At 35.9% G+C, this 27,866-nt stretch overlaps 1 protein-coding gene and 3 long non-coding RNA genes across 4 annotated transcripts; 2 read left to right on the top strand and 2 right to left on the bottom strand.

Moving 5' to 3' along the window:
* Positions 1-914: 914 nt before the first annotated feature.
* On the bottom strand, positions 915-5,360 carry LOC109150367. Its single transcript, XR_002049136.1, has 3 exons — positions 5,241-5,360; positions 1,197-1,471; positions 915-1,118 (listed from the first exon to the last, which is right to left on the bottom strand). It is a non-coding gene; the product is annotated as an uncharacterized LOC109150367 (long non-coding RNA).
* Positions 3,987-5,233, bottom strand: LOC109150368. The gene is made up of 3 exons (XR_002049137.1): positions 5,134-5,233; positions 4,817-5,042; positions 3,987-4,057 (listed from the first exon to the last, which is right to left on the bottom strand). It is a non-coding gene; the product is annotated as an uncharacterized LOC109150368 (long non-coding RNA).
* A 7,200-nt stretch (positions 5,361-12,560) lies between the features above and the next one.
* On the top strand, positions 12,561-18,744 carry LOC109150651 (tubulin-folding cofactor B). The gene is made up of 9 exons (XM_019298637.1): positions 12,561-12,829; positions 13,676-13,879; positions 14,728-14,879; positions 15,426-15,544; positions 16,182-16,243; positions 16,501-16,542; positions 17,422-17,555; positions 18,041-18,110; positions 18,358-18,744. Exons 2-9 carry the CDS (start codon positions 13,775-13,777, stop codon positions 18,403-18,405), a joined length of 732 nt encoding a protein of 243 aa, XP_019154182.1. The 5' UTR covers positions 12,561-12,829; positions 13,676-13,774; the 3' UTR covers positions 18,406-18,744.
* On the top strand, positions 16,635-17,320 carry LOC109150653. The gene is made up of 2 exons (XR_002049192.1): positions 16,635-17,150; positions 17,241-17,320. It is a non-coding gene; the product is annotated as an uncharacterized LOC109150653 (long non-coding RNA).
* Positions 18,745-27,866: the final 9,122 nt, after the last annotated feature.

Below are 27,866 nucleotides of genomic sequence, written 5' to 3'. Positions count from 1 at the left end.
TAATAATAATAATAATAATAATAATAATAATAATAATAATAATAATAGTAGTAGTAGTAGTAGTTTGCCATAGGAGTACTTCATAAAATACACAACCTACTTAAACAAATTCAACACCAAACGTAACACAATGTTAAGCTTCTCAAAAGTGAAATTCAAAATATCTTCAAATACTAATTTTACAATATAACAAGTTTAATAAAATGTTAAGCTTATTAAAAGCTTACATCCAAAATATTATTACAATAACATACACTTAATAAAATGTTAAGTTTATTAAAATCTTACATTCAAAAAACATTACAGAATATTACAAATATTACTACACCACACGCATAATAAAATGTTAAGCTTATCAAAAGCTTACATACAAAAACCATCATAAGATACTAATTAATAGTACAACATCCACATCAACCAACAAAGTCAATGTGCAGCAAGAAAAGCCCTCACCCATCCCAATCTTCGATATGGTGGAAGGCTAAAAAGCACAAGCATCTGATTTGGATGGTCAGGAAGTTTGATCAAACGCCATCAAATATTCTTCATTTGATAATTCATCAAGCTGAATTAACTCTTCATCTAACTGTTGAACTTTTTGTTGAAGAATTAATTGAGTTCCAATGCTCTTAGTTAGTTTATCACCAACCATCATCAATGTTTCACTCAACATTATTGCAGCACTGTGAAAGGATTGTGAAGTAATTGGTTTATCTCTATCACTATTCTTCCTCTTTCTTCTTGCACCACTAGACAATGATTCTGAATTTGCTTCACTTCGTGCCCTATTACCTGATGAAGATTGAGTTTGGTTATAGAGTAAATTAAAGTTTTCACACAATTAGAATAAAATTTTCATATAAGTATAATGATATTACCCGATGAAGAGTGAGCTTGTGTAAATCTGATATTACTATTTGACATATCTTCATCACCAACATCTTCATCTTCACTAGCTAGATTGATCCCACCAATGCCTTCCTCATTAGTCATTTCTTCAATAATATCTTTCCAGTTTGTACATCCCTCCCTGTTGCACGATCTTTTGCATAGATAGAACTGAATTCATGATAGAAAGAAAAACTTTTCCTTTTGAACTGAGCAGCTTCTCTGTGAGTCTAAATAAATGAATTTTTCATATAAGTATAAAGTAAATTAAAGTGTTCACATAATTAGAATGGAATATAAATACTTACAGTTATATAAGAATCTCACACATAGTCTTCAGCTGTGACCATCTTTCTTTCTTCATCCCATCCAAAGCCATTGTTATTACTAGTGAAAAGATCATGTACTACCCTCCAGTCTTTTTTCAATGTACTTATCCTTGACTCAATATGAGGTTTAGCTTTTATATCCGAAGTCGGTATTTTAGCTTTTAGCATCCTCTCCAGCTCATGCAAATACCCACCTTTGAATCTAGTATCAGCATTCTTTGTTCCTAAATTATGGAGGTCAACCATACAACATACTAAGGGGGGTGTATTCAATCATGAATTTTGTAGAGTTTTAAAGACTTTTAAAATGATAGATTTTAATAAACTTTGATTGACTTTCATAGAGTCGTTCAAAACTTTTTAAAACTTTACAAGACTCTAAGTCTATATAAAAAACATTCATAAACTTTTATCAACTTTTTATTTTAAAAAGTTTACAAAAGTCATTGAAAATTTAAATTGAATACATCCTTACCAACTTTCAATGATTTTGATTCTTATCATTTACAATTTTCTTACAAAACATTTATAATGAGTAATTCGAGCAATGGTCCTCTAACTATTGCGATTTTCCAAAAGTGGTCCTCGACTTTTAATTTGGACGGAAAAGACACTTGACTTTCTAAACCGTTCAACCAAAGGTCATTCCGTCCAATATCAGTTTGTTAGCCGTCAATTTAAGGGGCAAATTTGTCTATTCAGTATGTTGGCCGACCACCTTACACAACTTTGCCGTCCTCTTCCACTGCCAAGCTTATCACCACCGTTGTTGCCACCTCCTGCCGCTACACCCGCACAACCCAGTCACCACCCTCACCACCTTCCTTCAATTCCAACACCAAGCAACAAGTACCCTAAAAGTACACCAATTACAATTCAGAACAAAATTCAGATCCCATAGTTCTTGAAAAAAAACCACAGTTCACATTGCATATAAATTAACAACAAAATTCAAAGAAAAGAAACCAAAACCTCCATTTAACCAAAGAGTGAGGGGCTTAAGCCCAGGGTTCACTTCAGCTTCAACAAAGTAGTAAAACAAGCTCCTCCCAGCTTTCAAATCCGCATCAACATACCCAGCATACTGCTTGAACCCAACCTTTGGCTGCCCAGGCAAGCCCTTCACCAGATCCTCCTCTGGGTACCCTTTCCCACCAACCAAAACCCCAAATATCAAGATTCCACACAAACCAAAATACCCATTTCTCAAAACCTCTCCAAGATTCTATATTTTCTCCTTTTCTCCTATAAATTACTGCAAAACTGTGTTACTGTATACTATGCATTCATTTTCTGGTGCAGGGTACGTGAATTCTGGGATTTGGCTTTAACATAAATCATAATTCTGAACTGAAAGCAACTTTTTAGTGTTTGTTATATATAGAGAAACTAATGAGAAAGAAGAGAGACGTTGGATATGGCAGAGAATGTAGCTAGGCAGGGGGGGGGGGGGGGGGTGTTGCAAAACTGCGTACTGCAGGTTGTTGAGATCTACTCAATCTCCGGCCCAACAGCGGGTGTAGCGGCAGGAGGTGGCAACAACGGTGGAAGAGGACGACAAAGTTGTGTAAGGTGGTCGGCCAAAATACTGAATAGATAAATTTGCCCCTTAAATTGACCTTTGGTGGAACGGTTTAGAAATTCAAGTGTCTTTTTCATCCAAATTAAAAGTCGATGACTAATTTTGCAAAATCGCAATAGTCGGAGGACCATTGCTGGAATTAACTCCATTTATAATATATCATAAAATTCTTCTTATTATATAATTTTTTACCCACATCAACATTCTCAACATTATTATTAATAAACATCAACAAAAAAAAAAAAACTATGTCATTAGAAATTCATAACAATATTGAACAATGAAATTTATAATAAAAGACTTTGATCAAATAATATATTTAAAAATATAATTACAAGTTTCATAAAATAAAAAAATAAAAATCTAATATTAATAATATATATATAATTATACTTGATATATTGCTAGACATCACACAAAGAACTATTATTTGCAATAGCAATTTGAGACTGCAAACAACAACAAGGTGCTACTGTTTGCAACCCCAAATTGTTGTTGCGAACAGTAATTCACTGTTGTTAAAAGAAAAGGAAAAATATATATTACGAATATAAACATAAAAAGAATAAAAATCAAAATATATAAGTATTTATATGAATATTATGAAACATATATTAAAATTTGGCGATGAAAATTTTGCTTTGTTAATGTATTTAGGAAGAATTAGAGAAAGTTAGGGATACAAAATTCATAGAAAAAATAAAAATCAATATAAACAAGCAATAATGAAGTAAAAATAATATTATTTCAAATTTTTAGATGAAGATTCTAAAGTTTAGGAGTGAGAGAAAAATTGGTAGAGTTTAGGTATGAGGAAAATATAGGATAATGAAGAATTTTTTTTTTTTTATTTATTGAATTTAGATAGGTTTATAGAGTTTAAATAGGGAGAAAAAATAGAGTTTAAATAGAGAGATAAAACATTCAAAGTTGTTAGAAAGAGGATTTGAAATTTTGGGGTTGATGGTTGGATTTCAACTATTTATATTTGAGAAGAAAAAGTAAAAGACTCTTTAAAAGTCTTAATCGAATACCACACGACTTTTAAAGATTCTTTAAAAATCTTGATTGAATACCACCTGACTTTTAAAGACTCAAAAGTTTGAATTGAATACCTCTAAACTTTTAAAATTCATAAAAGTATTTAAAACTCTATGAAAGTCATGATTGAATACACCCCCCTAAGGCAACATCTTCTTCATGGGTCCACCTCCTTGACTTGTTTTTTGAACTGCATGTGTCACTAGTTGCCATAATTCTTTACAGTAACAAAAAGTTAATAAAGACATTAAAATAGCAGGAGAGTTTATCTATAACAAACATGAAAGTTAATAAATTCATTCATCACATCATAACAATGAGTTCACAGTAACAAATAATATCATGAATTACATCATAGCAAAGAGTTCACAATACCAAATCAAACAATGTTTTACTACAAATATTAGAAGTCATAATAAAACAATGGAGAAACTTGAACCTTAATGTTGCCTAGATGCTTGCCATTCATTGAACATTTCTGTTGCTAATTCCATTCACCAATTCATCCAAGCATCTGAGGGCTCAATTGTATGTATTATATTGTCGTCATCTTCACCATGTTCATCATTTACTCCAACATATTCATCATTCTCTAATGGATCAACAGTCATAAATTGTCTAATAAAGTTATGAAGTAAACAACATACTATAATAATGCGGTTATGTGTCCTTATAGGATAATACGATGGACTCCTAAGAATAGCCCATCTCATTTTTAATAACCCAAAACACCTCTCAATCACATTACGGGCATCAGCATGTTTCATATTAAAATATTCTTCGGGACTTGTTGGTTGATAATCTTGACGTCATTCATCAAGTGATACCGTTGACCCCTAAAAGGTGCTAGAAAGCATTCAGAATTTACATAACCCGCATCAACTAGATAATAACAACATATATTTAAAAAAGACTAATAAGTGACTTAATCATTAGATAATAACTCATTCATATCCTAATTCTAGACAGGACAAACAATGAGGTACTTTCAATGGATGTGCCTTAGTAATTGCATCACGAAGAACTCGACTATCGGATACAGATCATTCCCAACCAGAAAGAACATACACAAATTGCATGTCAGGAGTGCACACACCTAAGACATTTGTTGCAATATCTCCTTTACGAGTTTGATATCTAGGCTTATCAACATTTTGTACATAAACCTTGATAAATGTTCCATCTAGTGCACCCAAACAATTCTATAATCCAAACACAAAATACTTAATTAAAAAAATACACCTAATATATACAAAATTTAGTTACATAAAGTTGTAAAATGCTTTAAAATACCTTAAACCACTTCCACCGATTGTCCGATGAGTTACTTGGGATAGGCTCGGGTTTTGCAAACAAGTGACCTTGTAAATGCATAAGTGCATTTAAAACTTTATGAAAACTTCGGCTAATGCTCTCACCCGATCTTCTAAAATTTTGTCTAATGACTCGGTTTTTAACATGGTGAGCAAGAATATGCAAAAATATTGCTACTTGTTCATCAACAAGCATGTTTTTTGTTGGTTTAATTAAGTCCTCCAATACTTTCTAGCATTCCACATAGTTTGAAAAAGACTTCTCTATTCATCCTAAGTAGTGAAATGCATGCCTCATCATTGTCATATACAATTTGTCTCACATAATCTCGTTTGCCATAAAACTCAAGAGAATAATGCCTACTAATTCTTGGTTGGGATGTCGTTGATTCCATCAAAAGTAAAAAAGTACTAACGGTAGTATACATCTGCAAGAATACAGTCAAAGCAGCCATATATAATTTGTTTTCTTCTTTCATCCATTGCTATTCTTGTTATCTATAAACAATAAAGTCAACAAAATGCTCGTTTTAAAACACACAAAACAAAAGCATACATAGCATTTTGATCCTAGCATTCATAGTTTTTGGAGAGGTTGAGTAGTAAGGGTAAATTTCTGCAAGACAGAATGGTATCCAGCATTGTGTGAATAGAAATGAAGTGAGTAGTTCAAAGATTTATTTATTTCACATGTTAACAGTAAAAAAGCCCTTACAACCACATATGATTACACCCTAGTCCCAAAAAATTGTCAATCCTTTAAATATGAATATTTCATTGGAGTAGCACCACTGCAAGTATGGAACAATCTTAACTATGAATATATGAAGCTTAAAAACTATATAGAATCATGCGTTGGAATATTTTTCCCGACAAGCATTTTACGCAATTAGTTATCTAACAAGTAAGAAAGTAACAACCTGCGGAAAAAAAAAAAAAAAACATCTAACAAAACTACATCTGCTGCAGTCCTAATCTTCTCTGTCTCCCATACTTGTTCTATGAGGTTAACGTACTTCTGCTCTCCACCAACACCAAATTTCTTTATCAATTTTTGGATTTAATTTGCATTTTCTAAGTTTAAAAGATTCAAAACAATTAAGACTACACACATTAGAAGCAAAGTGGCATTGGATACACAAAACATATAGAAGATGATATGCAATTAGCAAGGAATATACCAGAATGAACATGGGAATTGAATACCATTCCATATAAAAATATAATACACAAAAAAAATAGAATGAAAAATCAAGAAAAATGACCAAACCCTAGATCCAAAATTCAAATCAAGAACATAACAAAAATCAAGTTAAACAAGAGATTGAGAAGGGAGAGAGCATTTTACCTGGAAAACTAGGAGAAAGAAGCTTCGCCTTTGGTCCCCTCCTTCCCACAATCGTTGGTGAATCTTCTCCTCTGGTTATGATTTTGCGGCTTCTCAATGAACAAAGAAACGAAGACGGGAGAGTGATGAGAATATGTGGATGACAGCTAATAAGACAAAATAATATGAGGGTAAAATGGTTTTCACACTACCTATTTTTCTCCCATCAAAACAACGAGTCTGAATTAGAATTCAGCATCTAGAGGAAATTGCAATTTGGTGGAATTGCAATTCCCTCCAACCAAACGGCGTAATTGGACCTTCCACAGAATTGCAATTCAATTACACCCAAATTACATCCAACCAAATACCCCCTTAGAACAGTAGAAGTTCAAGCATCACAACTTATACATACAGCGAGACTTGTTAACAACAAGATTTTTTCAAAACCAATAGCAAAACTTTCAATACGCAGCATGACATATTGACCAAACTTTTGGAGCATTGACACATTATCCAATGAGGATACTTGTCTTTTATGAAAGAAGCTTTGAAAGTTGCATAAAGTCAGATTTTAAAGACACGTTGCAAGCAACTATTGTATGTCTTTTACACTTTTAAAATTCAGACATATTATTTTATTGCTAAGTGTGCAATTCGAATTTGTTTTTCTCCATGGACAAATTTGAAATCCAACTATAAATAGGTATGAATTCTCAAGAGGAAGACATAACCAAAATAAGGACAACAATCAGGAGTTTTTAATGAGATATTAAGACATGAAGCAATCAAAAGCTAGACCCGATCATTAAGTTTTATAATAGACTTCGAAACTTTTAGAAGATCTTAGGGTGTGTTTGGTTCGCACATGGGAATCAAAATCAAAATGGGTAGAGTAATGAGTTTTGGTGAAAGTATTTTTGCATGTTTGGTAGTAGGGTGGAATGTGAATGATTATCGGTATTGTTGTTTGATTATGTATGAGGAGGAATAATGAAATGAAACCCTTATTTTATTAGAGAATGAGTTTTTTAATTGAGGGGTAATCAAAACCCATAGTAGGACTTTCATACTCATTTCTGATAGCTAAACCTGTCAACAAACACACCCTTAGTTTTAAGTATCTTAGTTGGGATAGAGTTTTTCGCACTTTTGGTCCCACGACTATATTGGCACTTTCAGCTTTTCTCCACTAGCTTCAAACCTTGCAAAAAAGAGTTTTTTCTATTTTTGGTCCCTCGACTTCACTTGTGTTGACAAATGGGATTCACGACTTTTATTCCGGACATAATAGGTGCTCAACTTCAATTTTTTTCCACATTTGGTCCCATCCGACCAAGAACCCGGCCAACCCACCGGAATTAGACTCAACCCTTATTATGTTAAGGGTATTCTAGTCATTTCTAACCCATGTAAAATGTAAAATGATTAAATATAAGATTTATTCTGTATTTACACCTCATTCTCGTCTATCTCTGTTCGAATCGAAGGTGTGCGAAGAAGGAAGAACAAAAACCCTAGTGTAATTGACTACTTCGCACACCTTCGATTCGAACAGAGTGGGTTTTTGTTCTTCCTTCTTCGCACACCTTCGATTCGAACAGAGATCGACGAGAATGAGGTGTAAATACGGAATAAATCTTATATTTAATCATTTTACATGGGTTAGAAATGACTAGAATACCCTTAACATAATAAGGATTGAGTCTAATTCTGGTGGGTTGGCCGGGTTCTTGGTCGGATGGGACCAAATGTGGAAAAAAAATTGAAGTTGAGCACCTATTATGTCTGGAATAAAAGTCGTGAATCCCATTTGTCAAACACAAGTGAAGTCGAGGGACCAAAAGTGGAAAAAACTCTGCAAAAAATGGTCCACGACTAATGTTTTTGTAGTAAAAATGGCCATTCCAACGTGTTTTCCGTCACATTACCACCGGAGATCAATTTTACCCATTTACAATAGGGGTAAATTTGTATTTTCCATTTCCTCTCCCCCTGCGAAATAATAATACAAAAAACGAAGCTCTCCTCCCCTAAATCAATTTCCCTAACCGTGAACCCTAACCTACTCTCCACCTAAACCCAAACTTAATCCTAGCAAAAATTCGAAGATCAGTTTGAAGCTCTAAAGTTCTCCAAGGTGAAATAAAAGAATGAGTTCCCGTAGGTTGATAAATGATTCGCTGGAAGGTATGTTTGTATCTTTGTGTGTTGTTTTTTGAAACTTTTCGCAGGTTGAGAAGTGTTGTACTAAATCTTTATATTAAAGTGTTCATGTCCTTGATATAGTACTTTATTATACACTTTGTTTACTTTAAACTATAATGCAGACCTGGAGTAGTGATGCTGTTTTGTGGGGACTAGTAAATTCTACTTTTATAATGTGCTTTTGTAATTGCAAAACCAAAATAATCAATGGGACCATGTGTTAATGCTAGTTTTTTTTTTTTTTTTTTTTTTTTATTATTATTATTCATTACTATGTTAATTATTGTTTAGTTGATGGGGACCACCCTCTACTTTGATTTTGTTTTCTTCTGCATAATTTGATTATTGTATTTATAATTTAGGTGATAATGGTAGTGAAGGTGATGTAGAAAGTGATGGGCTGTCAGATGACTATACTGAGAGTGAGTATGAAATGGATGGTAACATATCAAATTTAGATGATGATGAATTTGATCAAAATGTTGATTCAACAGTTGAGTTTGGTGGGGTAGAAGGCAATGCTAATGAACCAGTAGTTGTGAATACTTGGGAGAGAAACTTAGATGAACCTAGTTTATCTAATGATGCATCATTAATTAACTCATATAGTGATGGGGGTAAGTGGCCAGTATTTAGGGCAGCTACTGATATGCAAGAGCCCCATTTTGTCATAGGTTTAACTTTTTCAAGCAAACAAGAATTTAAGGATGCTATCACTAACTATGCCTTTAACAATGGGAAAGATCTCAAAATTGTTAAGAATGACAAAGAAATACTTGTTGTTAAATGTAGCCATAGTGGCTGTCATGGACAGTAGGTCTAAAAAAGCAGCAGAATTCTTTAAATTGGAGCATCCTTAGACTGACAGATAGATATGATGGATGTTGTTGGACTTCTGAAAATTCAAGAGCAAATTCAAATGTTGTTGCAGAGAGGTTGACTAAGGAGATTGCAAATCATGATGATTGGAAAATGCAACAGTTAAGGCAAACAGTGTGTAAAGCTGAAAGGTTTCACATAAGTACACATCAAGCTTATAGAGCAATGAAGAAAGCTAAAATTCATATTAGGGGTAATCAAGAGGATAATTTCAAAAAAAAAAAAAATTGGAGTTACTACCAAGAAATAAACAGGATTAATCCTATGACAACATGTGTGGTGAAGCTCAGTGAGAATATTGAACTTTGTGGGGGGAAAGGGGTTTCTTAGAATGTACATGTGCTGGGATGGATATATGCAGGGTTTCAAATATTGTAGGCCAATCTTGGGAGTAGATGGTACTCATTTAAAGGCTGGAACAAGGGGTTACTTCTAATTGCAGTTGGAATTGATGCTAATGATTCAATATTCCCTATTGCATATGCCATTGTTGATGGTGAAACAAAACAGTCTTGGGTGTGGTTTTTAGAACTCTTACAAAGAGACAGAAATCAGTGAGGGGAACGAACATCAATTTACCTTCATGTCAGATAAACAGAAGGGTTTAATACCAGCATTTGAAATGGTTTTGCCTAGAGTTGAACACATATTTTGTGTTAGGCACCTTCATAGGAATATGAAGGTTGTAGGATTTCAAGGAAAAGCTTTGAAGGATGCACTATGGGAGTGTGCCAGAGCAACAACTGTGGCCTAATATAAAACTGCCCTTAGAAAACTTAGACAGTTGGATGAGGATGCACATGTGTGGCTATCTGATAAGAGTCCAACAGAATGGAGTAGGTTACATTTCACAAGTATTTCTCATTGAGATAGATTTAAGTTCATTCAACTTTGATGAACTTACACTCCCAGTTGCACAACTGAGGCCCAAGTCCAAGTCCAAGTTGCACCACCTCCACCCCAGAAAAAAAAAAAAGTCAGTAGCAATGAAGTCCAGAGTGAAACTTCCAGTGAAAAGAAAGTACTCTACCAGATCTTCAACTACAATGAAGTTCAAAAATACTAGCAAGGATCTAATTGATATTAACTGAAATATTACTCCAGGATGTAATGATTTTTTTGTTGTCAAACTATGAATGTAATGCTGAATCTATTTTGTATTAGCCATGTTGTTTTTGTCATACTATGATGCCATAAATGTAATGGTTATTCTGATTGTCATCACTGGTAATAGTAGTATATTATGGTTTATTATGTAATGGTTTTTGTCAAACTATAATGGTTATGGTTAATGGTTTATTTGGTAATGGTTTATGGTTTATTTGTCAGTGCTTTATGATTTATTAATTAATGGTTTATGGTTTATGGTTTATGGTTTATGGTTTATTTGTTAATGGTTTATGATTTATGGTTTATGGTTTATGGTTTATGGTTTTAGGTTAATGCTTGTCAGTGCTTTATGGTTTAATTGTTTATGGTTTATGGTTTAGGTAGAGTGGCAGTGGTCTATGGTTTATGGTTTTAGGCAACAGTGATTTATGGTATAGGCATACTTGTTGAAAACATAGCACATTAGGCAGAATTGAAGAAAGAAGATCAGCCAAACATTATGAACTTACACCATTTCATTCATTTCAAAATGTATTCTATTGCACATAATTGAAAAACATGCCTAAAGCATGACATTTTTGCTTCCAAATCCTCACATCAATTGATTAACATGTTTACAACTAGATGCTACATTCATGCCATTACTCCTTAAAATCTAACACTAACAACAACAATAATTACCAATACTACAACTTTAAATACTCTGATATTAAACAAAGATTTCTCCATTGTTCTTGCACCAGTCCTGGCCAATCTCAGCCTCAACTGCATTGTCTTCAACTCTTCATCTTGTGAGAACCTTTTAAGCAATCTGGAAATGATCTTCTTTGACCTATTATACATAGGAGGGTCGAACCGATCTATGAAGCCACATCCTTTACTCTACAATTCAAATACCAACCTCCAATAACATTACAAAATTTTGTTTTAAAAAAATACGAATTCAAAATGAAATCAGGATGTGAAACTTACTCCATTGTTTGGACATAGCCAAAACCTTCGCCCAGGATTTTCATTTGTCCATGAAGTGATTACCTTCATTTGATTTCCACATTTGCATCGTGTCGTTGGAATTGCCTCGCCATAATCCATTCTCTCTCTTTCACAATGTGAGGATGCATACGACCTAGCCATTCAAATTTCAGTCCAGAATCGATGAAGTTGCCAATGAAGATGGCGATCGATCTGGAAGACTGGAAGTGTTCGCAATTTAGGGTTCTGATATGGAAGGTTAGGGTTAATGGATAGGGAAATTGATTTAGGGGAGGAGAGCTTCGTATTATTTCGCAAGGGAGAGGAAATGGAAAATACAAATTTACCCCTGTTGTAAATGGGTAAAATTGATCTCCGGTGGTAATGTGACGGAAAACACACCGTAAGAACTATTTTTACTACAAAAACATTAGTCGTGGACCATTTTTGCAAGGTTTGAAACTAGTAGAGAAAAGCTGAAAGTGCCACTATAGTCGTGAGATCAAAATTGCGAAAAACTCTATTGGGATAAGTAGAAGTTGAGTAACACGATTGTGTCTTATGCAATTTTGAGCAAATGTGTGCGACTTTCATTTATTGAGTGTCAATAAATGGGCTAATTCACCACTAACTATTAAATAAATATAATTGGTCAAGCACGCTTAGATGATATGTAGTGATATTTCTCATATAGGAGGTCATGAGATCGAAGTTCAGTAGAGATATTGTTGACTCTTTGTATTTCAATAGGTTGAAAAAGTACGTTTAAACAAATACTACAATGTAATAGAGTGAGTAGCATTCAAAAATATATATTTGTAGCATTCCTCATATAATTATATATCAAATTTAACCGTAACTCAATTCTAATTCTTTTTTTTTTGAAAATTAACTCAATTCTAATTCACTTTTCCCAATTCCCAATTCACCTTAGAAGCTGCAGATTTTAGAATTTCACAGAGTGACATCGTCGCGCCGGCGCACCGCCATTCCGCCAAGTTCCGAACTCCGCAAACACAGGCCAACACTCCACAGTCCACACCGGCTGACCGGCGCCCGGTGGTAGTCCTTCTGCTCTCGCCATCTCGCATCACACCGGCGGCAGTCCTTTGCTCTGGCAGTCTCGCAAATTCGCAATCCCTGTCGGCAGTCGGATCCCATAGGCCTCACAAAGTCACTGGTATGTTCTGGAGACTGGAGTAACCCCGCACTATTGCACTAAGGCTTCTTCACATCATGTTTATGATTGTTTTTATAAATTTATGACGCATATGAAAGTTCAAATTATAAATAAATGCCTAAAATCTTTAGTCTGTACAATATGTTACTATCAATAGTTCAATACTAGTTGTTGTTTGGATATTTAGTTGTTTTCCGTTGTCTGTATTTTTCGTATACGATTTCTGCCCATCCTAGCTTATATTATATGGTTGCAGTGAGGTTAATTCGGATTGAAATTCATGCTTATCTATTAAATTAAATGTTGGATGAAATTTTATTCAGCTCAACCATTCATACTGGTCATCTAATTTTTAATGCTTCACAGGATCTGTGGATGTCTTTATAACTAAGATATAGAGAACGAAAGTTGAGAGTTATCGTGATCATATTTTGTCGATGCATATTCTTGTTGATTGTGTAACTACAGTACAGATTTTTTTTTTTAATTACAGGAAAATACTGGTTGGCGGGCTGGCCGGCCCGCCTGCCAGCGGGCTTTGGCATGGCGGGGCGGGCCAGCCACATTCCCAGCCCGCTAAGAGGTGGGCTTTTTAGCTCGCCCCGCCGTGGGGACGGGCTTTGGTGTGTTTTGGCCCGTCCTGCCCCGCGAGACCGTTTTGACGGCTCTACCTGCAAGAGTGTTATATGTTCAAAATTCTACAATTATCCTTTTTTTTTTTTTTGGTGGTTTTCTACTTTATTGATTGTGTACTGATCGTCTGATCTTGTCAAATTGATATTTCTGTCAAATTTTAATTATTACTTTTCTAAGTTATACTAAATATAACGAAATCACTTTCTTCAGATTTTATTTCTCTAGGCTATACTAGCTGCTTGTTGGGAGGAGATTTGCTGTGTACTGGTTTGTCAAAACACTTAGCTGAGCATTTGGGTTGCAAAATATATGGCTTCTGTATTACAAAATATACCAGCAGATGATTCCGTTCTCATAAGGGTCACCCATGCCAATATCAAGAGCTTCTCCGCTGATATTCGTTTCTCTCTCCAGGCAGTCTTCTTTCAATCTCTCTAATCAGTTCTTTTTCTTTTTCATTTATTATTGTTGTTTTGTCGTTGTTACTATTATTATTTTGAATAACTCTTACCTTCAAGGCTTCAACCTTTTTTTTTTAAAATGATTTTAATAATCTCTAAATGTTGTTTATTTATCCTTAAGAGCATTGAAGTTGCTACTTCTATGTTAAGAGATTCGTTTTTTGACTTTTTCTGTTTCCTTATGCCTTTGCTTTCATCTATTTTAAATTTAAACTTAACAAGTTGGGATGTGATCTTAGTATGGGTATTTTAAAATGCATATCACCAAAGGGAAAAAATCCCTCCATATTATCACTCTTGAGCAATCTACTTGTCATCTTTGTGGATTCAGCTACAATTTGGTTAATGGATTCATATTCTTATGCAAGAAATTAATTCGCAGTGCACATAAGTTTATGGGATTTATTTTCCTGTATTATAATATGAATTAATTAACCATTTTTGAAGAATCTGGCATGGACTTTTCTGTCACATGGCAAATGTAGATTGTAGGATATATTTCTTGAATCAGAAAGTAAAGTCAGCAGCTTATAACCTCCTATAAGCCACTAGCCAGCATGATCCATATACAGCTGCAGAACTTCCAAACCCTAATTTTGAGAACACATAAAAATATTTGTCCTAATGTTCTTCTAATTATGTAGAAGCAAATGATTAATAGTGCTCAAGTGAGACTGAATCTGAACTAGTATGCTTTTAGGCTCTTATCTTCACATTTGATAATTGTAACGTGGTTAATACATCTCTGCTTCTCTCTTTACATACATGATGGATTGACGAGCTAACTTTGTCGGTGGTCAGATGACAGTAGAAGCTGTAAAAGAAAAGCTGTGGAAAAAGTGTGGTACTTCTGTTAGTTCAATGTGCCTTGAGCTTTATGATGATACTGGTGCTAAAATTTCAGACTTAAGTGATAATACGAGACCATTTGGCTTTTATTCTCCACATGATGGGTAAGTTTTATCTCTATTACATTGAATTTCCTTTCAAGCTTTCCCTTTTTTAAAGTCATTATTATTTGAATTAGATTAACTGATTCATATTTGGTACAAGTATTGCGTAGGAGCTTTGATGTGTACATTTCCTCTGCAATTTTTTTTTCTTCTTTTTAGTTTTAGAGGACAGAGTTGCCTTTTTTTTTTTTTTTTTTTTTTTTTTTTTTTTGTTTGTTTGTTGAAATTTTGATGAGATTCCTAAAACATGAAACCTGGTCCACAGTCCTAATGGTTAACTTCTGGATTTAGAAACTTTGCATGCATTAAATATTTTTTAGAATTATTTATACTTTCATATGTACAACTTGTACAACTATTATCTATTCCCTTTCTTTTCAGCTGTATCTTTTGGTATATCCTGCTTTTATCCATGTTTTGTATGTCATTATCTGCAACTGTGAAGATGACCCACCTTTTAGATGGAATTTAGATTCAACTATTTGATAGCTTGTTCCAATTTCATTTTCAATGTACGTATTTTATCTAAACTCTTTTTCCATATAGATATCGGCTGCATGTTATTGACACTGATCCATCATCAGTAACATCTGGTGGTTGGCTGGAGGACACCTCTCTTGTGGAAAAGTACACAATCTCTGAGGACGCTTATGATAAACGGGATGGTAATCACAAGTACTAGAAGAGTGTTATTATGTTCGCTTGCCTATGCGGTACCCCTGTTTATACTGTGAATCTGCATATAACTAAGTTCATCCAGTCATTACAATACTGACACCTCTCTTTGACATTCGTCATGTTATCTTATGCATTATTAATCTAGGGTTTTCGTGGGGGAAAGAGAAAGTATGTGTCTGATACAGTGTTAATTTGTCCCTGTTCTCTGCTTATTATGTTTATGATTACTTGAGAGAAGATAAATTCGATCTTTTTAATTCATCACAGATTTTGAGTGGGGAAAACAGGAAGAAAAATGGGATATTTGTTGATGTTTTAAGTAAATTTTGATAGAAAATAAAGCTAGTGATTCATTATTACTACCTACTTTCATCTTTGAAAGCATGAAAGATCATGAACTTGTTGGTTACTTGGTTATCACAATTGGATTTTTGCTTTCCTTCAACCACTCAATCTTGGGAGGATAGGAAGTGGAGAATCTGGATCTTCTAGGACAAATGTAGCACTCAAAATTTTAAAATCCTTTACTTGGTATCATCCTTTTACAGTCAACATTTCAACTGGTGATATTTACATTGTAATTTGATGGAAACGGCAATTTATTTATTTTATGGTGTGTTTCAGGTACCTTCAGAAAGTTCAAGGAAAAATTGGCATGCAAAAATGCTACTGATAATGAAGCTAAAGTAAGATTCTCATCTTTGATTTGTTTTATGTTTAGAATTAGAATTTCCTCATTTACAGGGTAACATTAATAGTCTGTGTATTTATCACAACTGTTGGGATATTTTCTTTTACACTTTGCAAAGGTACCCTCTCTACTTTTGCATCCCTTATCTCCTAGTAAAGTGTATAGTGTAGTAACCGTGTTTAATATTACTGTCAAATTACTCTTCTTTAGTGATCATTGGTTTTTCTTTTTGTTTGGTGTTCCTTACTACAGATTTGCGACAACTACATGGAGGATCTCTGTGCACATATCAAGGTTGGTCTGGTCTACTTCAATTCCTGTTTCCAATTTTTTATTTTCTTTAGTTACAAAAAATATCATTTTTTTTGTGTGTGTGTGTGTGTGTTTTTTTTTTTTTTTAAGAGAGAGAGAGAGAGAGGGCTTGGGGTTTAAGCACGATATCTAATTTGTGAATGTCATATGGAATTCACTGATCTGCACCCTTTATGGTGTACTCTATATAAATACTCCTTCACTTACCACAAGAAAACTATAGGAAAGAAGATGGTATAGAAAATGTTTTATGGGTAATGAATCTTGTGTGCCATTGCTTATTTCTGGAACTAATTTTTGAACTGCTAAACATTATAAGCTGTGTAATCTGTGTTTTTAAATATATAAATTTTGCTTCTCTGTATAAGTTGTGATATTCCTTTTGATATTTTTCCTTTTCATTAGGCTATAAGGTTCTTGCACTTCTTATTAGTTACACCCAGCATCTTTGTTACCTATTTGTTATTCTGTTGACTCTTGAGAGTTTTTGAGGCAGCATGTTACTTCTGAAATACCCTACCAAATAGCTGCAAACTCAAGACTTCTCTTAGCCAGAGTTTAAGTGGATCTTGTTTCACATCTTACACTCAGTTGAGTTTCAGAGCCTCTGTACTTCCGAATTGTTAGAGTGGGATTGTATTTATTATCAAGCTCATTGCACCTTCTACTTGATTTCCTAGTATTCTATCTCTTTTTGGTCGGGCCATTTTTTGGTGTAATGCAGAGATTCATTGTTAATTTGCTCTAGGTGATTTTTTTTTTTTTTTAAATTTATTTTCCTGGTTCTGGAAGAAATTGTCCGTGCTTGTTATGCCCAATTACTTCCTACTCTGACATGACTAATTGTTGATGTCCAAGAAGGTAGGAGATAGATGCCAAGTTGAACTTGGGGAAAGACGAGGCGTTGTGAAATTTGTGGGTCAAGCAGAAACACTTGCTGCTGGTTTTTGGGTTGGAGTTCAGTATGACGAACCAGTTGGAAAACACGACGGCATGTAAGTTAAGCCTGTGTTTTGTACAATTTTCAACATATCCTGGGCTGTAACAAAGTAGATGGCAAAATGAAGGTCAGGTGATATCCTGCATCTACTTACATGCAGATAAACGAGTTCAATTAAGAAACTGAAAAAAGCACAAGAAAAGCACTACATAATACAAAATCCTTTGAGCTTAAAAGTCTTGATATAAAATGTTGTTCACTCTAGTCTTTGCACTAAACTAGGTTACTCTATCTCTTTCTAGAAATCCTGTATGGAGAACTGACAAAAAACTGAAATGTTATAGAATTGAATTTGACAAACAACATAATGTGCGGGTGTCAATAGATGTCTAGGATCTGAGTTGACCATGTGGTGAAATGTGACATCAAATAGTATTTTCTGCCTTGATTTTATTTCTTTGTAATTCGAATATGCAATTTTACTCTGAACTGTAGCAATATGCAATTTGTCTGGTCTAATTCTTCTGCTAATGTTTGCAGGGTGAAGGGAAAACGGTACTTCAGCTGTCCTCCCCTTCATGGTGGGATGGTCCGACCAGATAAAGTAAAGGTTAGTCTCACTTACCTTACCTAAAGAGTACTAAACATAAGAAACTTCAACGAGAGGGAAACAAACGAAAAAAATTCGTGGCAGGGGAGCTTTTCAAATTGAAGATATTTCCAATAAACTAAATTCGGAATGGTCTGACTGTACTTTGTTGTTTTTGTACCGAACTCTACATTCGAATTGTCATTATTCTATTAAGTTCTTTTCGAGACCTTGATCCATAATTTCTTGTGCAATTTATTTATTTCAGGTGGGGGATTATCCAGAACGTGATCCTTTCGAAGAAGAGGAAATATAGTTATTGACAAGGAAGATTGTTTATTTGATGTGATCTCTGTTTGCCATTGCATCCTTTACATTCAATCGATTCCAACTCTATTATATGCATTCCCAAACATGATTAAGAGAATCTTTCATTTTGGATTGTGTTCACGATCTTGTGTAATTAGGTAGATACAGTAAAACACAACTCTGTTTTGAATTTTTGTTTGTGATTGAATTTTAATCAGATTGTTGATGAGTGGAATGTGAGTCCCATCGCCCATATTCATGTCCGGTGCTCAGGACTCGGGTGCAAGTGCTGCTTTGTTTCTTGCAGCATGATTGGTTTATTTGGAATAAAATAGCTTTCTCCAACGTAGACACTGCTCCATCTTTTGTTAATGCTGTTAGACATGTTATATTTACTATTGTTAAATGTAACATTATATTAGTATAGTCAGACTTTGATTTAGTCAGTAACTGCTCCCTAATGTATAGGGATAGTTAGGTTAGTCATCTAAGTCTATTGTATCTCTGTATAACTGTTGAGTTGTGAATTTACGCAAAACTATTCTCTAATCTGGTATCAGTAAGTCCAGGTTTCTCTCTCTCTCTCCCCTCAGCCATGTCCACCAACTCCAGCTAGCGGACGGTCACCACCGCCGTTGCACCACTGCTGGCCACCACAAATAACCTCTCCACCCCAAACCACTTCGTGTCCATGAAGCTGACTATAAAAAATTTCTTGTTTTGGCGTACGCAGCTTGTCCCGTTCCTCCGCAGGCAAGGGTTGCTGGGCTTCGTGAATGGCGACACGCTTTGTCCTCTGCCGGTCATCATCGCTCCGGCCACCAGTGAGGCGAACTCAGGCGGCACAACCACCACCACGATCGCCAATCCGGTGCATGCCCAATGGATCCAACAGGATCAAGCGATCTTATCATTGCTCGTGTCATCCCTGTCCGACGAGGTTATGTACTTCGTCGTCGGCCGAGGCACTTCCATCATCTCGGCTTTAGGCTCGTCGACCAGGGCAAGGTGTCTTAATCTGCTGGCTCAATTCCAGTCCCTCTGGCAAGGTGACAGCACCGTCGGCGAGTATCTTGGGCAAGCACAGCTTCTGGTAGAGGATCTAGCGCTAGCTGGCCGCCCGGTCTCATTGGACGAGCAAAATCTCTATGTGTTCCGCGGTCTACGCTCGAAATTTCGTGGTATGGCGTCCTCCTTATCGGCGATCGGAGCTCCGGTGTCCATCCCGCAGCTCGCCGATTTCCTTCAGTCATAGGAGTTCATTTGGGCGGACGAGTTTACTCATTCCGGCGCTCATACGGCGACGATGGCTGGCAGAAGCTACAGGCAGAATCATGAGGGTGGTGGTGGCAATCAGCAGTCGAACTTCTCCCAGGGCCGAGGCCGCGACGGTGGTCGTGGACGCGGCGGCCAAGGCAGAAGACGCGGCGGCGGTCCTCGTTGTCAGATATGCAGGGCGCATGGTCACACGGCCCTGTACTGCCGACAGCGTTATTCCGGCCATCCACCGCCGCAGGTCCATTCGGCTGTCACCGGCGATGAGGCGACGATCACGGCTGATGCGTGGTTCCCGGACACCGGGGCGTCGTCCCATGCCACGCCGGACCCGACGATGATGGCGCACTCCGAGTCCTATGTTGGCGGCGACGTGTTGCGCGTAGGCAACGGTTCAGGTTTGGGGATTTATGGTTTTGGTCATGCATCATTGTATTTCGAGTCTAGGCCTCTTCGTTTATCTAACATTTTGCATGTCCCTAATCTTTCACTTCCGTTATTATATGTCAATCGTTTCACTGCGGAAAACAATGTATTTTTTAAATTTCACCATAATTATTTTGTTGTGAAGGATTGCAAAACCAAAATGGTGCTCCTTAAAGGTCCTAGCAAGGGGGGTTTATACAAGTTGTAGCTGTCTCGGTCACATGTTGCGTATATTACTGCTCAGGAGTCGGCGGATGTTTGGCATCGTCGGCTTGGCCATCATCATGCACGAGTGCAAGAGCGTGTTCTATGGGGTTGTCCGGTCACCTCACCAAAATTAAGTTCGCCCCAATCGTGTTCGTGGTGTCAGTTTGGGAAGTCATCCCGTTTCCCATTAGATAGGGTTTATGATTCTAGTAATAATGTACTCGATTTAGTGTACACCGACATTTGGGGCCCGACACCCGTTATTTCTGCCGGGGGTTTTCGGTATTTTCTTTTATTTGTAGATGATCACTCCCGTTTTTGCTGGTTTTACCCATTACGGTTAAAGTCAGACATCTATAAATGTTTTGACTCTTTTCGTGTGATGGTAGAACGCCAATTTTCGCGTTCTATCAAAACTATTCAGTCTGACCTCGGGGGCGAATATCGTCGTCTGCACGCCATTTTTCATTCTCACGGTATTGTGCATAGGAAGTCTTGTGCTTATACACATGAGCAAAACGGGCACGTAGAGCCCCGGAACAGACATATTGTTGAAACCAATCTGGCTCTACTAGTCGAAAGTTCAGTTCTTGTTAAATATTGAGATTACGCGTTTGAAACGACCTATCTCATTAACTGTCTACCATCGTCAGCGTTGCAATTTGTCAGTCCTTATGAGTCAATATACAACACATCCCCACCATACACCTTCTTCCGTGTCTTCGGGTGCAGGTGTTATCCCTATCTGCAGCCCTACAATCGCCACAAGATAGAGTATCGCTCTGTACCCTGTATTTTCTTAGGATATCCTACATTTTTTATAGGGGTTACCGGTGCATGGACTCAAATACTGGGAAGACCTTTATCTGCCGGCACGTTCGGTTTGACGAGACTGTCTTTCCTTTTTCTACAGGCTCACAGGACCGGGTAGCCACCCCGGTCACGCAACCGGACATTCCATGGGCTTTAGCGCCTATAGTCCCGTATGAACCTCCTACACCGCCGCTCGACGAGGTTCCCTTAGCCATTCAGGCGCCACAACTGGTTGTTCAAACCCAACAAACGGTGCAACCCGTGGCACGGCGGGCCCGCCAGCCACAGACGTTGGACAGGGGACACGATATGCGTCTTCGTCACATGACACGCGGGACCGGTGAGCAGTTTCATGCTTTAACAGCCTCTGCGGACCCAACTTGCTACACTCAGGCGGTTGGGCATCCTCAGTGGCGTGATGCCATGGACCACGAATTTAATGCTCTCATGCATAACAACACTTGGTGCTCACTCCACCTAAGCCCGGAATGAACATCATTGGCTGCAAGTGGGTTTACCGCCTAAACGCAAGGCAGATGGGTCTGTTGAGCGGTACAAAACTCGCTTGGTGGCCAAAGGGTTCAACCAGGTAGCCGGAGAAGACTTCTTTGACACTTTTAGTCCTGTAGTCAAACCGACTACGGTACGTCTGCTTCTTTCTCTTGCAGTTTCACAGGGTTGGACTCTGCGGCAACTGGATGTCCACAATGCCTTTCTTAATGGGCATTTAGCGGAGACGGTTTACATGCGCCAGCCGCCTCGCTATGAAGATCTGACTCATCCTGATTATGTGTGCCATCTTCAGCGATCTCTGTATGGCTTGAAGCAAGCTTCGAGGGCCTGGTTCAAGCGGCTGCATGACTACCTGTTGACTATTGAGTTCATATCATCCAAAACTGATGTTTCTCTGTTTCACTACAAAGCTGGTAACTCCCGGGTGTTTTTACTGGTTTATGTAGATGATATAATCATGCTCGGGAATGACTCGGATCTTGTTACCTCTCTCCTGCGTCAACTCTCTACAACATTCAAGATTCGTGACTTGGGGACTCCCAGCTTCTTTATTGGTATTGAAACAGTTCCCTTAGAGGGCGGCCTACTGTTGTCTCAGCGTCGCTATATGGATGATATCTTACATCGGGCAGGAATGTCCGACTGCAAACCTCTATCGACACCAGCAGCTCTTACTCAGGCCACATTTCCTACGACTGAACCTTACGAAAACCCCACTCAATATCGCCGACTGGCTGGGGCTTTTCAGTATCTCACCATCACTCAGCCGGATCTCTCCTATGCCGTCAACCGGCTATGTCAGTTCATGCATGCACCAACTAACGAGCACTAGGGTCTTCTAAAGTGGATGTTACGCTACGTCAAAGGTACTCTGTCACATGGGCTCCGGCTTATGGCGTCACCGAATTCGGACATCCATACTTACTCTGATTCTGACTGGGCTGGGTGTCCTATCGACAGGAAATCAACTAGTGGGTATGCTGTCTATCTTGGTCCGAACCTCGTTTCATGGGTATCTCTAGGGATGGCAATTCTACCCGCACTCAACGGGTTCCCCGCATCCCCGCCCCTACGGGTTTTAAAATACCCGCAAAAAAATGGGAATGGGTGCGGATATGGGGGGAAATTTATATACCCGCGCGGGTATGGGGGCGGGTGCGGGGGGAGGTATCCCCGCCCCGCACCCGCACCCGCACCCGCACTTATATATATTGTTAGGGAAAATTGTAAAAAATGTCCCTCTATAATATGCCAATTATCAATGTCACCCCTAAATTATGAGTGGTGTAAATGTTGCCCCTCAATTATCAAAATGGTGCACATATAGCCCCTCCCGTAACGGACCTGTGGTTCCCCACCGTTGTCCATCGATGGTACTTCGAATCGAGGGAGGGAAAAAACAACTAAATTACATATTTACTCCGACTTAAAGGTGTCTTACACTAACGGGGAACCACATGTCCGTTACGGGAGGGGCTATATGTGCACCGTTTTGATAATTGAGGGGCAACATTTACACCACTCATAATTCAGGGGTGACATTGATAATTGGCATATTATAGAGAGACACTTTTTACAATTTTCCCTATATTGTTATTAGTATTCATTTATTATATAAGTTTATGTATATTTTATAATTGAAAATGCATAATGAATTAAACTTCTTAATTTTTTGTTTATGAAATTTGAATAGGAACAACACAAATAACATAATGAGTAAACACATAATACAATTTATACTATCAACACAATTTTAGTTCCAATTAAGAACTAATTTCATTGGCTCTTATTAAATTTTAGAGTTATGTTCAAACTTATAAAAAAAATCAATGTGATAATTACAATTGTAGTATAAGATTTTTATTAGATTTAAGTGTAATATAAATAATTAGAGTTGCGGGTTGGGTATTACCCGCACCCGCAAAATCCCCGCGGGGCGGGTATGGGGTAGGATTTTCATTACCCGCGCGGGTGCGGGTGCGGGTGCGGGGAGTGGGTTGGAAATGAGGGGGCGGGGGCGGGGGATATGTCCCCCGCACCCACCCCGCCCCATTGCCATTCCTAGGTATCTCGCAAACAGCATACTGTGGCACGCTCGTCTACCGAAGCTGAGTACAAGGGTCTTGCTGATATGGCGGCTAAAGTCACATGGGTCGTATCACTTCTCCGGGAACTAGGGCTCCATTCTGGGTCTCCTGCAACGTTATGGTGTGACAATCTCGGCGCGACCTATATGTGTGCTAACCCAGTTTTTCACGCCAGGACTAAACATGTGGAAATTGATTATCACTTTGTCTGGGACAAAGTGACGTCATGGGACGTCCTTGTGAACTTTGTTTCAACCAAAGACCAGCTAGCAGACATCTTCACGAAGCCTCTACCTGAAGCTCGGTTCACCGCTTTGCGCGACAAGCTCAATGTTGTTACTTCACCACCTTGTGCTTGAGGGGGTGTGTTAGACATGTTATATTTAGTATTGTTAAATGTAACATTATATTAGTATAGTTAGACTTTGGTTTAGTCAGTAACTGCTAGCTAATGTATAGGGATAGTTAGGCTAGTCATCTAAGTCTATTGTATCTCTGTGTAACTGTTGACTATAGTTAGGCTAGTCATCTAAGTCTATTGTATCTCTGTGTAACTGTTGAGTTGTGAATCTACGCAAAACTATTCTCTAATCAATGCCTTTTTATTTTTAGAAATATTATTTCTAAATATTCCCTTTCTTCCAATTTACTTACCAACAAATTACTTGTCGGCTGTCGCTAGGGCGGTTCGGGAACACCATCGGTTCGGTCCTAAACCGAAGAACCGATCGATTTTTTATTTACTTTTATATAATAAATATATACAATGTATTAAATGTAAGTAAGGTTTATACCCTTGACCACAAGGGTTGAAATCAAAAGCTTTACCCATTAAGCTATAGGCATATTTGTGTCCATGTTTACATTTGTATGTTAATAAAGGTATACATATTTTATTAAATGTTGTACACTTCAATTGTAATGGACAAAATTGTCCCTACTATATTCTTGTTAGACTAAAGTACCATTATACCGTTATAACACGTTATAACACCGTTACTATTTAATTTCTAAAATTTTCATAATTCTATCATTATTATCATACACCTATATCTAATTATCTATGATATCTTTTTCCTATTCTTTAATTATCATTTTATTAAAATCATTATATAATTACTTTAATTGTTGATTATATTTTAATTAAATTTCTATGAATAGTAAATCATATATGTGTGTGTATATATATATATATATATATATATATATATATATATATATATATATATATATATATATATATATATATAGGCACGCACACGCACCAATATATGTGACAGGTTACTAGATTAGTATTATAGATACTTTATTTATTTATTGTAAAAACAAAGTATAAATTATATCAAAATTGTTTACATTATTAATAAACAAAATATAAATTTTGTTCATCTCTATAGTTTTCAAATACGATGATTAAAATTTACTACTTTAAGGAATTGCGAAATATAATTTGAACTATAATTTGTAATTATTTACATTTATCAATTTTTTTTATGTTGGGCATAAATTTTCGCGCATCACGCGTACAAAATGCTAGTATTATATATAAATATTATAATAATTAATAATTTCAACTCCTCAAGTCCTCAGATCTCAACTCTAAGTCGTAAGTCTCAACATTTGGTATTTTAATAATTCTTATTTTGTAAATATTAACTATAGATGGATGATTCTTCATCTTGTCATCAACAAAACACTTCAAGTTGCACTCCAAGTGAGCCAACTGAACAATCGGTCAGGCAAAAAAGGAAACGTTCAAATAGTGGACTTCCACCAAAACCGAACCGAATCGAAACCAAAACCGAACCGCATTCTATTTTTAAACCAAATGGTTTAATTTTTTTAAAACCGAAAAACCAAAACCGAAAAAACCGAACCGAAACCCGAAGTGCCCAGCCCTACTTGTCGCGTTTACAATTTACGGGTTAAATTGATTCTTTCTTGGGGTAAAGTACAAATAAGTGACTGAACTATTTGAAAAACAACAATTAAGCTATCGAACTCAAATAACTCTTAAATAAGCCATTGAACTCGGAAAAAAAGAGCAATCAATATTTTTAACAGGTTAATTTCACGTTTTTGCTAACTGGATTGCCAAATATTTATTTTATTTAATTTTTTATATATATTATAATCCACCAAAATATTAATATATTTTAATGTAATTATAATTAAAATAGTTTTTCTTGCCTAGATCTAATTTATTTTATTATTATTATTTTTAACCAAAAAATTCAATGAAAAAATAATAATAAATAAATCAAATCAAATCTCAAGACAAAATTATTTTGATTATAATTACTTTAAAATATAATAATATCAAAGTGGATAATATTATTAATAATAAACGTAAATAAAATAAACATTTGGCAATCCAGTCAGTAAAAACTTGGAATTAACCTGTTAAAAATATTAATTGCTCTTTTTTTTTTCTCAAGTTCAATGGTTTATTTGCTCTTTTTTTCTGATTTTAATGGCTTATTTGGGGGTTATTTGAGTTCGATGACTTAATTGTTGTTTCCTAAATAGTTTAGTGGCTTATTTGTACTTTATTCCTTCTTTCTTCTTTACTTATTTTTTTTAGTATTTTAAAATTTTAAATTATTTTTATTTATTTTACTACGTATTTAATAATACTTTTAATGTAGTTTCTAAATGTATATATTTTATATATTAATACTAAACCTAATATTATAAAAAAATTAAATTAAAAATAATTTTAGTCAAGCAACGTTAATTGAACCAAACTGATAAAATAGTACGAATGGAGTGTTAGCTAAAGGGAATGGTTATTCTTAGTACCTTACAAGAAGTTTGGTTTGTCTTTGAATAGAGATGACAATGGGATGGGGGTGGGTGGGGGCGGCAAATTATATCGTGAACCGCAATGCATAATTGATTATGTACCGCGTATCAAAACGATGTCGTTTTATTTAATGAAAAGAAACAGAATCTGTTTCGCGCCGTTTCGCACAAAATAACTATGTTCTTCAGTTTCATTTTGTATACACTGCAGTTTCAGTTCAACACAACTACAGTTTCATTTCGATATAACTACAGTTTCATTCAATATTTATACACTCAAATATGTGAAAATGTTATTTAATTTTATTTTATATACACTATATTTTCATTAAAACACAACTACAATGATCATTTTGATATAATTACAGCTTCATTGTACAATATACACTCAAATATGTAAAATGTTACTCAGTTTCATTTTATATATACTGCAGTTTCATTTCACCACAACTACAGTATCATTTTGATATAACTGCAATTTCATTTGACAATATAAAAAATAATACGTGAGGTAGTGTCGATTTAGATACACTGTAGGGTCACTCTGTTAACACTAACAATGCGCCGTTTCTTTACTTAAAAAAACGACGCCGTTTTGATGCGATTATGCACCGCGGTCCACGATAAAACGACTGGGAGGGGACCTGCGTGTGGGAAATAAATATTCTCTCTATACTCACCTTGTAAAGATTTTTGGTATACCCAATATTTAATTTTAATCAATATTTATAATTTTCTTAATATTAACAACATTATGCACATTGTGCAAAAATGAGCATCTATTGTATTTGCTTTTCTTTAAAATAATTATTATATTGAAATATATTAAAGAAAATATTATGAAATAGGGTATTTTTTTTGAATGCTACTAGCTCTATTACAATGTAGTATCTGTTCATATACTTTCTCAACCTACTGAAACATAAAGAGCTAATAACGCCTCCACTGAGGCTTGAACTCAACAATCTTCCAAATGGAAGTCCAACCCGGGTACCATTGGACCACATAGTCCTGGTTATGAAATAGGGTATAATTATTAAATATTTTTCAAATTTAATATAAAATTTATAATTTAATTTCACGTGCGATGGCTTCGCCGAGTGAAAAATGGGGTGAGATATAAGCCTTTGATCTAATCTAGATTCAATGGTTCAAACTAAAAGGAAAAAAAAAAAAAAAAAAAAAAAAAACCCCACTTCTTGTCAACATGCATGCAAATGATAAACTGTTTCAAATTGATGCCCCTTAAGATATAAAACTGCAAACCTAATGCACCTTAAACTAAAAAAGTGACGCATCGCTATATATTTTGTTTTTTTAGTAATACTAACTTTGTTACAAT

This window comes from Ipomoea nil, unplaced genomic scaffold (assembly GCF_001879475.1).
Source record: "Ipomoea nil cultivar Tokyo-kokei standard unplaced genomic scaffold, Asagao_1.1 scaffold2279, whole genome shotgun sequence".
NCBI classification, from domain to species: Eukaryota; Viridiplantae; Streptophyta; class Magnoliopsida; order Solanales; family Convolvulaceae; genus Ipomoea; species Ipomoea nil.
This window is presented reverse-complemented; position numbering and strand designations above follow the sequence as displayed.

What these genes read in the sequence shown, in the direction of transcription:
- LOC109150651 (XM_019298637.1), top strand. Translation starts at nt 13,775, where the DNA reads ATGGCTTCTGTATTACAAAATATACCAGCAGATGATTCCGTTCTCATA. An exon ending in ATATTCGTTTCTCTCTCCAG is followed by an intron (nt 13,880 to 14,727) that starts GCAGTCTTCTTT and finishes GTCGGTGGTCAG; the next exon opens with ATGACAGTAGAAGCTGTAAA. An exon ending in CTACTGATAATGAAGCTAAA is followed by an intron (nt 16,244 to 16,500) that starts GTAAGATTCTCA and finishes TCCTTACTACAG; the next exon opens with ATTTGCGACAACTACATGGA.